The sequence below is a fragment of the Orcinus orca genome, chromosome 3 (assembly GCF_937001465.1).
Source record: "Orcinus orca chromosome 3, mOrcOrc1.1, whole genome shotgun sequence".
Taxonomy (NCBI): Eukaryota; Metazoa; Chordata; class Mammalia; order Artiodactyla; family Delphinidae; genus Orcinus; species Orcinus orca.
In genome coordinates this window covers 84,755,195-84,770,747 of record NC_064561.1, presented here as the reverse complement: position 1 = coordinate 84,770,747, position 15,553 = coordinate 84,755,195, and the positions used below count along the sequence as shown (strand labels likewise).

At 37.0% G+C, this 15,553-nt stretch overlaps 1 protein-coding gene across 3 annotated transcripts in view; it reads left to right on the top strand.

Annotated features, from left to right (window-relative positions):
- LOC101269456 (zinc finger protein 474-like) overlaps positions 1–8,165 on the top strand; it is a 166,837-nt gene extending 158,672 nt beyond the window's left edge. For 2 of the 3 annotated variants that reach the window (XM_033423733.2, XM_033423734.2), the window contains one exon: positions 1,547–8,165. In XM_033423733.2, the coding sequence (XP_033279624.1) occupies positions 1,547–1,600 (54 nt within the window). In that variant the 3' untranslated portion in view covers positions 1,601–8,165. The remainder of the gene's footprint in view (positions 1–1,546) is intronic. The other variant, XR_004482135.2, reaches the window with a different exon arrangement.
- The last annotated feature ends 7,388 nt before the right edge of the window (positions 8,166–15,553 follow it).

The window sequence follows — 15,553 nt, the reverse complement described above, 5'->3', positions numbered from 1 at the left end:
ATCTTCTTTAATCTCTTCATCAGTGTTTTAAGTTTTCAGTATACTAGTTTTTTACTTCTTTGGTTAAGTTTATTCCTAAGTGTTTTATTTATTCTTTTTATTGCTATTGTAAATGGGATTGCTCTCTTAATCTCCTTTTTAGATAGCTCATTGTTACTGTGTAGAAATGCTGTCAACTTTTGTATGTTAATTTTGTATCCTGCAACTTCACTGATGTTGTTTATTAGTTCAGACAGTCTTTTTGTTGAGTCTTTATGGTTTTCTACATATGATCAAGCCATCTGCAAACAGAGATCATTTTACTTTTTACTTTCCAATGTGTATGCCTTTATTTCTTTTTATTGTTTAATTGCTCTGTCTGGGATTTCCAGTACTAGGTTGAATATAAGTGACAAAAAGGATGGTACAGAGCATCCTTGCCTGTACCAAATCTTAGTGGAAAAGCTTTTGGTTTTTCTCTATTGATTATGATTTTAGCTGTAGGCTTTTCATATATGGTCTTTATTTTACTGAGGTAAGTTTCTTCTATACCTATTTTGTTGAGACTCTTTACCATGAATGGACATTGAATTTTTGTCAAATGTTTTTTTCTGTAACTATTGAAAGATCATGTGGTTTCTATGTTTCATTCTGTTAATGTGGTATATCACACTGACTGATTTGTGTACATTGAACTATCCTTGCATCTTAGAGATAAACCCCACTTGGTTATGGTGTATAGTCCTTTTAATGTGCTGTTTAATTTAGTTTGCTAGTATTTTATTGAAGATTTTTACATCTAGGTTCATTAGGGATGTTGACCTGTAGTTTTCTTTTCTTGTGGTGTCTTGTCTCACCCTGGTATCAGGGTGATCAGCATCAAAAAAAAAAAAAAATCAGTTTGGAAATGTTCCCTCTTCTATTTTTTTGGAAGAGCTTAACAGGGATTCATATAAATTAACTTTTAAAATCAAAATTAGTTAAGTAAAGCTGAAAATGTTTAAATTTTGAAAATAATGAAATATCACTCAATATTTTAATAAAAATATGGGCTTCCCTGATGGCGCAGTGGTTGAGAGTCTGCCTGCCGATGCAGGGGACACAGGTTTGTGCCCCGGTCTGGGAAGATCCCACATGCTGCGGAGCGGCTAGGCCCGTGAGCCATGGCTACTGGGCCTGCGCGTCCGGAGCCTGTGATCCACAATGGGAGAGGCCGCAACAGTGAGAGGCCCACGTACCGCAAAAAAATATATATATATATTTTTTAATAAAAATAAAACTATTTGCATTTCTAGCATTAAGTATCTCTTTTGTTACCAAGGTAAAGAATTAGTAACATGCTCCATGAATGTTCTGTCTAGACCTACATGTATGAATTGTTAAGTATTTCAGCCACCATGGGCAACTCTTGTGAATATCATACCTCCAGAATCGCAAACCAGAACACAAATAAAATAGACTCTTGGCATTACAAAGAAATGATTGTTATGCAAAAGTAGATTGCATTCACACTATCTAAAAAGGGAAAATTTGACAGTTAATAACTTTCTCTTATCTCTTTCCTAAGCTCACCAGTGCTCATCAAATCTTCCCCTTACTTCAGAGAAACACTTGCTTCTGACATGAGCAGTGGAACAGCCAACTAACCTTCACAACATTCAAGTGCAATCATCTTTGTTTTGAGCACATAGGACAAGAAAGGTGGACAACGATATTCCCTGGATCTGAACAGTTTAGTGAGAAGAGCTGTTGTTTTAGAGTGACATATGCTACATTATACCAGTCTTCAAGGTTGAATCTCAAGTGACTAAGACCCATGTGTCCTTTAATAAATTTAGCATTGTGGTGTTTGTGATATACAGAGCTTACTAAAGCATAGCTGCTGGGTCACAGGCTCTTGCCTGGGCCAAGGATGGTTCCACCATAGAGACTATAATTTAACAAGAGAAAGAGACATATAACTCATGAATTATAGCAGAGACTAAATGAAGGAGTGCTGTGATAGAAGAATAACAATACTCAAATTTTATTGGCTCCCTATGTCCCACTCTTACAAGTGCTTTATGTATGTTATTTCATTTGAACCTCACAGAATAATAAGTGAAGATTGCAAAATACAGAAGTGAGGCACAGAAACATTAGGTAGCTTACCCTCTTATGTGAATGCCAGTCAGAGGTCATGTTTTTAAGTAGACGTTTGCTGGATATAGTAGTTTGCCAAATTTTATTTTAAACTTTTAAATAGATGTTCACTGAAAGACATATTTTTTCTTTATCATTATGCTCTTGTCAGGTTTTGCATTTTCAAGGAAAAAATTCAGCTCTGCGTGTGCGTGTGTACTTGTGTGTGTTTTCCTAGAAATAGGGTCTTTGGTTTTTATCAGCTAAGTCTAAAACGTATATGGAAATGGCAAAGGCCAAAAATAGTCATCAAAATCTTATAGAAGAGCAAAGTTGGAAGATTTACACTATTGGATATCAAGATGTATCATAAATCAACAGTTATTAAAATAATATGGTACTCAGAAAAGGAGAAACAAATCAAGGGAACGTTGCAGAGAATTCAGAAACAGGCCTATACCCAAAAGGAATTTTGATTTATGATAAAAATGAACCTGCTTAGGGTAGAGGAAGGGCAGCCATTTCAATAATGATGATGGGTCATTGGATATCTGTATATGAAAATAAATGAAATTTGATTCTCATCTCATATCATATCCAAACATCAATTCCAGGTGGATTGTAGTTCTAAATGTGAAAGTGCTTCTAGAAGATAGCATGGGAACATATCTTTCTGACCTCGAGGGATGAAAAGATATTTTTAAAACAGAACATCAAAGCACTAATCATAAAGAAAAAGACTTACAAATTAGACTACATCAAAATTAAGTTCTGTTTATCAAAAGACATCATTAACAGAGAGAAAAGTTAAGCCAGAATGTGGCAGAAGACATTTTCAATAAATATATCTTGCAAGGTTGCATATCCAGAATATATAAAGAACTCTTACAAATCAGTAAGAAAACAACAGATGACACAATAGAAAAATGGGCAAGAAATTTGAGCAGACACTTCAGAAGAGAGATTATCCAAATGGCCAGCAGACATGAACATGTGCTAAACCTTATTAGTCATGAGGGAAATGCAAGTCAAAACCTTAATGAGATATAACAACACATTCACCAAAGTGGCAAAACTTTTGTAAATGATCACAATACCAAGTGTTGATATGGATTTTTTTTTTTTTTTTTTTTTGGCGGTACGTGGGCCTCTCACTGTTGTGACCTCTCCCATTGCGGAGCACAGGCTCCGGACATGCAGGCCCGGTGGCCACGGCCCACGGGTCCAGCCGCTCCACGGCACGCGGGACCGTCCCAGACCGGGGCACGAACCAGCACCCCCCACATCGGCAGGCGGACCCCCAACCACTGCGCCACCAGGGAAGCCCCCCGATATGGATTTTGACCTCTTGTACTTTGGTGGTGCAAATGTAAATTGATACAACCACTTTGGAAAATTTATTTGCAATATATATTACACCTGAAAAATTCTTATTCAATGATCTAGGAATCTAACTCCTATACCCAGGAGAAATGCGTATATGTGTGCATCAAAACAATGGACAAAATGTTCATAGCAGTATTATTTGTAATAGGCCCAAATTGTTCATCAATGGTAATGTGGATAGATAGATTGTGGTATCGTTATACAATGAATGATGTTCCACAATGAAATGAATGAACTACAACTCTATGCAACAGCCTGGGTGAATTTCATCGATATTATATTGCATGAAAGAAGTCAAACCAAAAAGCACATTCTACTTTATAAAGTTAAAAAAAATGCAAACTAATCTATGGTGCAGATGTTAGGATTGTGGCTACGTTTGGGGTGGAAGAGGAATAATGACCCAAAGCGGGCATGAGGTGAGTCTCCGGGATGCTGATATGTTACACTTCTGGGCCTAAGGAGGCCCCTGTGTAGAAATCTATCAAACTGTACAGTTACGATTTATTACTTTTCAGTAAACAATACCATGAATAAAAATGTGTTAATGCTGTGAAGGAAATAAACAGTGATGGAATAGAGAATATCTAGAGAAGGGAGGTCAGGGAAAGGCTTTCTGAGGAGGTGACATGAGTTAAGTCCTAGAAGATAAGAAAGAGGCACACGGCTGGGGGAAACCCTATGCCCTCTGCAAAGGTGAGTGAGTTTCACTTTCGCATGGATGGGGTAGTTGTGTGCTGAATTCATTAGTGTGTTTGTCATCTATTGAAGAGCAAGGCCCTATGACACAAAATAGATGCATTTTGATGGACTGCAGAACTAGGGAAGATTCAGAAATAGGAGATGCTGCTCAAGGGATGTACATGTGTAGCGAAGACATAGCTGAGAAGAGAGAGCCCTGAGGTATAGTGTGAGGGCACTGATTCAGTGAGAGGAAGGAAAGACGGGAGAGATGATAAAGAAAGAAAGGAGAAGGTGGAACTTAGTCTTAGCCTCCTTCACTACTTCACCTATCCTGATCTCAGACATCAAGTGGTAGAATCAGGGCCAAAAAATTAAGGAAAAAATGACGAGGAAAGAAGAAAGCACCTAAGGTTAGCGTGTGTGCAGACCTGTTTATGAGTGCACATCAGCAAACGCACATGAAGAAACTGAGCAGACAGGACATACATAAGCAGAGGGTTTAGGAAGGTGAGAGGGAAAGGAGGGGCTCCACTAATACAGATAATGTGAAAATAGATACAGAGGTTTGTTTGACATCATTTGGGAAAAAAATTAACTGTTTTATAGACACTTCTCACCTTTTAATAAAATTATTTCATGCACAAAACTTAAGAACTGATGGGCCAAAAGGGAAACGCAAAGAAAAAAAAGCCTTCAGAATGCCTGCCTGTGTACGATCTTTGATATAATGAAGGACTGAATTAGAATCACATTCAGGAACAATGACAATGCTAAAAGAAAAAGAAAAAAATTCATTCTGTACTGGGCTTCACTAACATTTTTGCATCATTTAGAAAGCACCTGATATGTTATTCCTATGCATAAATAGATTTTACATACAAGTCTTGAGGATAGGTATATTCATGGCTTAGGCTAAAAAGTACAGACTAAAGAAAGTAGAGTCTGAACTTCCAAGCATCATAATAACACAAAGACACATTCACACGCAGCTAAGTCTGGCTGGTATTTGAGAGAATGCCAGTGTAATTAATCAGTTCTCTCCAATGTTTACTTCAGCTATCTGTTGTGCACAAAACAGCTCAAATTAGTTTTGGTAGTAGAAATGGTCTGAAATCCAAAGACAGTTCACATTACTGTTCTAAAATTATAACAGTGCAACACTGTAAATTTTACTTTTCCAGGTGTGAACCAGATGCTATAAGATTATTGTAAGTTACATTTTCTTCTGCAAAGGCTTTCTTTTCAACATATTCTCAAACATTACATAGTGATGATTCACACTTATGTTGAACACATTCCAAATTGTGTATGTAGGAAGTACTTCTAACAAAAATCAAACAAAGGCTTTTGAAGGTTTCTTTAATTGGTGTTTTATTGGGTGTCATTTTTTTTTTAGCATTTCAGGAGAACAAACTAAAAACAAAACATAGTGCTAGGATATTAAAATTATTAACAAGTATTAACTTAGAGTTTGTAAAGAGTTAAAAAAAGTAATAAGGCATATTTTTATTTATAGAACCCTTATTACATGAAGTAATATTCAGCTCATTGCAATAAGAGATGGGATAAACAGGTATGAAATAGTTAGGAAAAGAAATCTGATATCGTAAAATATACAAATGACAAACCCCAGTGTCTTTAGTAAACTTGTATATAGACCAAACATAACAAAGAGATTAATAAATACATAATATACATTTTTATGGTCAGGCTGAACAGAAATAAATTTAATTTTATTACCCAATGGATAAAACTAAGGAAATATTTGGACTTCTTTCCCCAAATTTCCCACTAGGACTATGTTCTAAAAATAAGTATTATAAAAATACAGTATACCTTTATCATATAGAAAACATAGAGCTGTGAGTGAGGCGGTGACAGATATTGTCATGTCACAACAGGGGGACTAGTGTAAGTCCTAAATGAGGGAAAGCCCTTGAGGCGCATTAGTACGTCCTGCCGTGACCGAAACTCCGTTATGGGAAGAGTAATGGGGATTTTTCTAGGCTACTTGAGATGTGACAGTACTGTAGCAGAATCCTCCCTTTGACTGTACTTACTAGTTTCCAATGACTACAGCAGAGAAATTTCACCCTGTGGCTTTTCCTATTCTAGGAAAACCAGGTATCTTAGCAGAATAGCCCTGGCTCTGAGCTAATTTCTTCCATGCCAGTGATGTATTTGCCAGACATATGTTGGGGAGAAGCTTCTGTATGCTGTCTACCATGCAGATATCACGATCTCATTAGACAAGATCTCCAGGTTCACACCCATGACGACCCCCTCAAGATAAACACCGCCCCACCTCACCCCCTCCCTTTTACCATTTCCCCATTTCTGCTTCCTCTCTACCTGGCGCTCTTTCTCAGACCCTCATTTCCACCTATCACTCTCTGTTACTCTTTTCTCATCTCTCCTCCTCCTTCCCAACTTATTTTCTCCCTCTTTTTGTCTACTTTTTCCTCTGTTTTCTTCATTTCCCCCATTTTTCCCCATTTATTCCTCCATCTTCCCCTGGTCCTCTCCCCTGACCCTTGTTTTATCCTAGCTTCCCTTCTTTCTATTTCCCCTGTCTCTCCCATCTACTTGGGGTATTCTTTTGGGATTTGGAGGGATGAATTCTCTGGGGAAGGGTACTTCTCTGAGCATATTCTCCACAGAGCCTATTTCAGCAGCTCTGCTCGGTGTCACATCATTTGCCCCACTACACATCTCACGCTTGGCCCAACCTGACCCTTTGTAACCCAAACACATTATTCCCTTTGGGAAGGTAGAGTGATTAGAGAGGTAAACACCTTATAGGAAATCAAAATCCTACTGATTTATTGCCATCAGCAGCACATTTAGGCCAGATTGTCAAGGGCCCTCCCTCTTCAGGGTCCCCTGTTTTTCAGGCTTCTGATTGATTTATGCTTAAAACCCATAAATTGTTTTCTGCAAAATAAGAGATAAAAAGACAATTTTATCTCATTAAAATGGAAACTGTTCCTTTGAAAATCTGGCCAGAAATGTTGGTGGAATTGCTCTATTCATCAAGGCTCAAAAGACCAAGAGACTGATCATCCTTAGGAGAAAACAACACCGGTGCTGTGGCTACAGTCTAACGATTTAGATAGATGTCAGAGCCAGCAACTGATGTCCCTGTGATGGGTTACCAGGGCTTGCGTATAGGAATGAAGTGGTTCAGGTAAACTAAGCCTAAAGTATGCAAATATATCATCTTCTCACTACTCTTCTCATGTATGTAGGAAATAGTTCACAGTCAGACTCAGGAAAGAAGGCCCCTTGAGCTCTGGTGGTAGGTGCTCTGCTCATAAAGTGAGGGACAACATGGCCCCAGGCATCCACAGATCACCCCTCCACAACAATGTTAACAGCTGTCTGATGATGAAAACTGAGCTACTGGTTTATGTACCTACTTTTTCCATCTTTCAAAATAACTGTTTGATGCTGACACTATGAATTCTTATGATAAAAATAGGAATTAAAAATAGTGCTTCTCTGTGTTATTCTTGAAAGAATTTCAGATGAAGCCAAATTCTCTCATGCTGCTCAAATCAGACAAGAAGTTATTGCCTTTATGTTTCCTTACTGAATCCTATTAGCTGTTTCATGATTCACTATTTGGTATGTGATCATGGCCTTCTTTTCTATGATTATCCCAAATTAAAGTTTACATTGTCTGCTTTTTTTTCAGATTTTCTTATTGGATGAAAGAAAACATACTTAGCATTCAGTGGGAATTATGGTAATGAAAATGACCCTAGCCAGCCATCCTGGCATTAAAACTATGTGGCTTGCTAATTATAAAAGGAAAAAAAAAGCCATTATGTCAGATTAAGACCTTCATCTCTTAATGGGCAGCAAGCTCAGAGTTTCTTTGTCTGAAGGATATTTTCACATAAATTGTTCCCTTTGTATCTGAGTCCAAGGATTCTGCTTTTGTTACTTGAAAAATTCAATAGAAATGTCTAGCAATACAAGAAATATTTTTAAATAGGTAAAGGCACTATCTGAAAATAAAAAGAATGCTAATTACTTGTTTAAAGTGCATAAGAATTTAGTTTCAAGTTATATATATGTGTATACATACATACACATACACATATAAAATCTCATAACACTTAAAATTTTCCCAAATGATCATAGAATGTTCACATTGAACAGGACTTTGGAGATCATCCAGTGGTTCTCAAATTTAGCTCAGGTCAGAAACACCTGGAAGGCTTGTTACAAAACAAATGGTAAGCTCACCCCCACAGTTTCTGGTTCAGCAGAATTTGCACTTGGAACAAGTACAGGTGATACTGTTGCTGCTGGTCCAGGGACCACAATGTGAGAACCTCTGACCCAGGCAAACCCCCTTGATTTACAAACTAGAAACCTGCAGTTTCAATAAACTGTCCAATGCTAAATACATGAGTGGATGAGGTGAGAGAGGAACCTGGTTCTTCTTGCTCCTACTTCCATTCTTGATTTTCTACATGAGTGTTTCTCAAACTCTAACGTGCATACGAATGACCCCCTGGGGAACTTGTTAAAACAGACTGTAATTCGGTGGGCCTGGGGAGAGCCTTGGGCTTCTGCATTTCTAACAAGCTCTCAGGTACTGTCCTTGCAGCTGATCCACAGATATACTTTAAGTAGCTAGATCCTGCACTGTCATGCAATAGTGCTGTCATCTTTATGTCAATTACTTACACTCAAAAAATGTAGAACAGGTATTCTTTTTTTTTCCTCTAATAGATTTTATTTTAGAGTAGTTTTATGGTCACAGCAAAAATGAGCAGAGAGTACAAAAAGTTCCCATATACTCCCCTCTTCCATTCCTCCTCACTGCTCCCTACACAACCTTGCCCACTATCAACATCCCCCAGCAGAGTGGTACATTTGTTACAATTGATGAACCTACATTAATGCATTATTATCACTGGAAGTCCATAATCTACACTAAGGTTCACAATTGTAAGTTCTGTGAGTTTGGACAAATGTATAATGGCATTTATCCACTATTACAGTACCATGCAGAATAGTTTCACCGCCCTAAAACGCCTCTGTGCTCTATTTGTCTCTCCCTCCCCACAAACCCTGGCAAACACTGAACTTTTTACTGTCTCCATTGTTCTGCCTTTTCTAGAATGTCATGTAGTTGGGATCATATAGTATGTAGACTTTTCAGATTGACTTCTTTCACTTAGGTTCCTCCATGTCTTTTCACGGTTTGATGGCTCATTTCTATGTAACACTGAATAATATTCCATTGTCTGGATATAGCACTTTGGAAAGCATGACTTTATTTGCTTAATGGGTGTGTTGGAATGTAGGAGCTTAGATTTAAAGGAACCATGATCCTCTGACACTTCTGACTTAGAACGAAAGCTAGAATGTATCTGTAGATTTTAGATTTTATTGCTATCGCTACATCTAACATCCACCCAAACTTTCCATTTTTTGTTTGTCTAAATTCAGATTTTATCAGCTTTCTAGTTTAATAAAAGTAATTTCCAAATTTCTACTTATCCTTCAGTATATACCACTCCAATAGTTTTTTTTTAAGTCAGTATTATCTTTTTCAAATGTTATCCACACAGTTTGCCTCAATGTTTTGTTTTTCAAACATACATAAATACCTCACTGTCATAATTAGACATTGCCTGGTTCTCCATTGCCTCTACAATAAATTATTAATGCCTTACTGGCCCTATTTAAAAAATGGATATATCCATTCAAGTACTGCAGGACATCTTGGTTGCTTCCAAAGAACATCCCTGTGCAGGTTTTTGTGTGGATATGTCTTCAACTTCTTGGGGTAAATACCAAGGAGTGCAATTGCTGGATCATATGGTAAAAGTTTTGTGAGAAACTACCCAACTGTCTTCCAAAGTGGCTGTACCATTTTTCATTGCCACCAGAAATGAATGAGGGTTCCTGTTGCTCCACATTCTCATCAGCATTTGGTGGTGTTAGTGTTCCAGATCTTGACCATTCTAATAGGTATGTAGTAATATCTCATTATTATTTTAATTTGTAATTCCCTAATGATATATGATTTTGAGCATCTTTTCATATGCTTATTTGCCATCTATATATCTTCTTTGGTGAGGTGTCTCTTAAGGTCTTTGCCCATTTTTTAATTGGTTGCTTTTTAAAAATTTTTGAGTTTTAAGAGTACTTTCTATATTTTGAATAACAGTTCTTTATAATATAGGACTTTTACAAGTATTTTCCCCCAGTCTGCAGCTTGCCTTCGCATTCTCTTAATAGATATTAATTTTTTGGGAGCAGAAGGCATCATTTCTTGCTTAGGTTTTTATTCTTTCATAAAGTTAAGCTTTGCTGATTAGCAATAATTCTATGTCAAGGAAGTATATGAATTATTAAAAATATCTTTTACACTAACTCTTTTATTACTTCAGAAAAGGAAGAGTACTTTAAATATGCTGAGTATTTTTGTGGCTGTGTTAAAGCTATTTTAATGAAGAGTTATTTAATGGTCATTACTAGCTTGTATATATATCTATTCATTCGACAGCATTTATTATTAAGCACTGTCCCTGTGCTAGGAACTTGGAACAGGTGAGTCATAGACCCAATCTCTGTCATCAAGCCTAGTTAGGAAGGGGAGTGTAAAATGCAATGCAGGGGCTTCCCTGGTGGCGCAGTGGTTGAGAGTCCGCCTGCCGATGCAGGGGACGCGGGTTCGTGCCCCGTTCCGGGAAGATCCCACATGCCGCGGAGCGGCTGGGCCCGTGAGCCATGGCTGCTGAGCCTGCGCGTCCGGAGCCTGTGCTCCGCAATGGGAGAGGCCACAACAGGGAGAGGCCCGCGTACTGCAAAAAAAAAAAAAAAAAAAAAAAAAAAAATGCAATGCAGAGTGTACTGTGGTAGGTGTAAGCACAAGCAATATCTACAGGATGGAAAGAGTACTGGAAGGAAAGTGTATTTAGGGATGATTTTCCAGAGGAGGTAGCTTCTGAGCTGGATTTAAAAGTACACATGGGAGTTTGACAGGGGCCGGGAGAGGGGGGAAGCAGACATTCCAGTCTGAGATGTCATAGAACTTAAGACCTGAAAAGCAAAGGCCTGAGCACACAGCGTTATTGGAAGTCTACATTTAGGTAGACAAAGGAGGAAGAGAAAGCAAAATAGAGATAGGGCTTTTTCAGAGACTTGGGAGAAACTACTCTCCAGAGCTAACTTTAAAAATGAAATAGAATCGGTTGTTCTTGTACTCCAGCAGATGTGAACAACGAGCACCTAGCTTCTTATCTGTTCTGTAGTCTACAGGAAACCCAACACACTGTTAGCTCAAAAGGACTCATTGCTAAGGCAGACACACACTGGCTAAACTTTGGGGATTCATATAAATTTAAAAGTTGTAATTTTAAAAACACCGTCTCTCTTAAGCAATTAAAATGTAAACTAACGGATGAACATCTATTTTAAGTGTGGTATACTTTAAAGCAATCCAATAAAACAGAATCAGTTGGTTAGAGTGAAAACCTTGGGAGTACAGAGACTGTGAGTTAAATTCATAAGCTCCTAAAGTTTAATTAACAAGTATTTTTACTTCTAATCTTGCCTTTTACTTCTTTTAAAATGTATATGTGTTTTTTAAAGAAAGGTCTTCTTTTCTCTCTACATTTATTCTCAACTTAGCTCAGTTGCAAACCCGTGGTCTTTTGGCAGCTCACTTCTCTTTAGGGAGCGATCGTTCTCTGACTCAGACATTTCTGCCTTTTCCCCATTCTCGTGTAAGACCTCTACCTAAATTTTCCAGCTATATATCAGCTAAAATATCCCTTCTTTCCTGTGTGGCTAATTCACTTCTCTCCAGTTTATTTTCTACTCTGCAGTTTCCCCGTCCTTCCTTGGAAGAAAGACGTTTTATAGAACTTTCTTAGCTCTCCACATATCTATGTACAGTGATTTAGAGTTATATTGCAAATTTTCCTCCAATATGATTCTTTTAGATTGAGAGAGAATACTTGTAAATATCCAGAATCTCTTCAAATGTAAACTTGACTTGAATTTATTACACGCCAGTTAATGAATTTTCCTGTTTTCTCTCTAAACTTTTGTCACCATGAACATTTAAATACTTAACATTGTTACCAATTTAAAGATTATTCAGTATTTAACACAGCTAAAATCATACTTATGGACTGGCTATCATGTCAATTCAAAAATAATTAACTATAAAAAAATAATATATAGAAAAATAAACTTTTGACACCATCTGGCAGAAGGAAGGAAATAATAATGATAAGAGCATTAATTAATGAAATTGAAAACAGGAAAACAATAGAGAAAACCAATGGTTTTCCACAGCTTTCCAAAAAGCTGGTTCTTTGAAAAATTCAGTAAAATTGATAAATCTCTAGCAAGACTGACAAAGATAAAATGAGAGAGAAGGCACAAATCACCAATATCAGGAATAAAACAGGGGCTATCAATACAGATCCTGCAGGCATCAAAATGATAAAGGAATACTACAGACAACTTTATGCTCATAAATTTGACAACTTAGAAGAAATGGACTTGAAAATCACAAGCTCTAAAACTCAGCCCAGGTGAAATAGGCAACCTGAATAGTCCTACAAACACTAAATTGAGTTAGTAATTTAAAAGATCCTGAAAAACAGAAAAAAAATCTCTAAGCGCAGATGGTTTCACTGGAGAATTCTACCAAACATTTAAGTAATTAACACCAATTTTATACAATCTCTTCCAGAAAATAGAAGAGGAGGGAACATTTCCCAGCTCATTTTATGAGGCTAATACTACCCTGATACCAAAATCAGACAAAGATAGTACAGAAGAAGAAAACTACAGGCTACAATATCTCTCATGAACTAGATGTAAAAATCCTCAACAAAATATTAGCAAATCAAATCCAGCAATGTATAAAAATAATTATATACTAGGACCAAGTGGGATTTATTCCAGACAAGCAAGGCTGGTTCAACATTTGAAAATCAGTGTAATCCACCATATCAACAGGCTAAGGAAGAAAGCTCATATTATCATACAGTATTTGACAAAATCCAGCACTTAATTATAATAAAAAAAAACTCAGCAAACTAGGAATAGAGGGGAAACTTATTCAACTTGATAAAACCCATCTACAAAACCCCTATAGATAATATACTTAATGGTGAAAGAGTCAAGGCAAGGATGCCCATTCTCACCATTCTTATTCAACATAGTACTGGAAGTTCTAGCTGCTGCAATGAAGGAAGGAAGGGAGGGAGGGAGGGAGGGAGGGAGGGAGGGAGGAAGGGAGGAAGGGAGGGAGGGAGGGAGGAAGGGAGGGAGGGAGGGAGGAAGGGAGGAAGGGAGGGAGGGAGGGAGGAAGGGAGGAAGGGAGGGAGGAAGGAAGGGAGGGAGGGAGGGAGGGAGGGAGGAAGGGAGGGAGGAAGGGAGGAAGGGAAGAAGGAAGGGAGGAAGGAAGGGAGGAAGGAAGGAAGGAAGGGAGGAAGAGAAAGAAAAATATTAGACACATACATGTTGGAACGGAATACATAAGACTGTCTTGGAAAATGACGTTGTGTAGAAAATCCTAAGGAATCTACAAAAATAAAAAAATTCCTAAAACGGATAAGTTTAGAAAGGTTGTAGGATACCAGATCAACACACAAAAATCAATCACATTGCTATATATAAACAAGGAATATGTGGAAACCAAAATCTAAATCACATACCGCTAATAATCTTTCCAAAGAAAATAAAATACTTAGGTAAAACCTAACAAATCATACACAGCATCTGTATGCTGAAAGTTACAAAATATTGATGAAAGAAATCAAAGAACTAAATAAATAGGGAGACATACTGCATTCATGGATTGGAAGTCTCAATATAATAGAGATGTCAATTATCCTCCAATCAATCTGTAGGTTCAAATAATTCCTACCAAAATTCCAGCAAGGTTTTTTGCAAGCATAGACAAGACAAGCCTATTCTAACATTTACATGAAAAGGCATAGGTCCTAGAATAGCTAAAATAATCTTGAAAAAGGAATAAGTTAGAAGGAATAAATATACCCAATACTCAGGCCTACTATGTAGATACAGTAATCAAGACACTGTGATACTTGTGCAAAGATAGACATAAGGATTAATGGAACAATATAGAGAACCCAGAAATAGATCCCCACAAAACATGCTCAACTAATATTTAACAAAAGTCCAAAAGTATTTCAATGGAGAAAGGTTAGCTTTCTTAACATATGGTGCTAGACCACCACACAGGAAAGAAAAAATGAATCTCAACTTAAATCTCACACCTTATACAAAAATTAACCCAAAATGTGTCACAGACTTAAATGTGAAACATAAAACTATAAAACTTTTAGGGAAAAAAAAAAATCTTTGGTAACATATTCATAACAGAAAATCTGATAACAGATGTGGCCAGGTAAGAGTTCTTAGATTTGATACCAAAGTCACAACCCATAAAAGGTAAAATTAATTAACTGGACCTCATCAAAATTTTAAAATTATCCTCAGTGAAAATCTGTCAAAAGGATGGAAAAACAAGCTACAGACCTGGAGAAAAATTTTCTGAACCATCTACCTGACAAACGACTAGCACCTAGAATATATTGCAAACACTCAAAACTCAACAGTAAACAAATAATCCAATTAGAAAATGGGCAAAAGACATGAACATGTATTTCACCATATATAGTAGATGACAAATAATTCCATGAACGTGTACCAGCCATTAGGGATATGCAATTTATAGCCACAGTAAGATATCACTACATACCTATCAGAATGACTAAAGTAAAAAAATAGCAACAATACCAATTGCTGGCAAGGATGAAGAGAAACTGAATTACTTTCACATTGCTGCTGAGAATGAAAAATGGTATTAATACTCTAGAAAATAGTTCAGCAGTTTCTTATAAATCTAAATATGCAACTAGCATATGACCCAGTAATTGCATGGGGGAAATCACAAAGAAATGAAAACTTCCATTCACACAAAAACATGTAATGGATGTTTTATTCATAATACCCCCAAACTAGAAACACCCGTGTCCTTCAACAGGTGAATAGTTAAACTGTGGTCCATCCGCACCACAGAATATACTTACAAAGAGGATACACTTGACAATTTGAATGAATCTCTAGGGACTTACACTGAGTGAGAAAAAAAAATCCTGAAAGATTATATACTGTATAATTCCATTTATATAACATTATTAATATGCTAAAATTATAGAAAGAAGAACTGATTACTGGTTGCCAGTGTGCAGGGGTGGGGGTAGGTGAGTGTGGCTATAAAAGGCAACAAGAGGGAAATTTGCCTGTATTAATATCAATATGCTTGTAGAGATGTTGTCCTGTAGTTTTGCAAGCTGTTACCACAGAG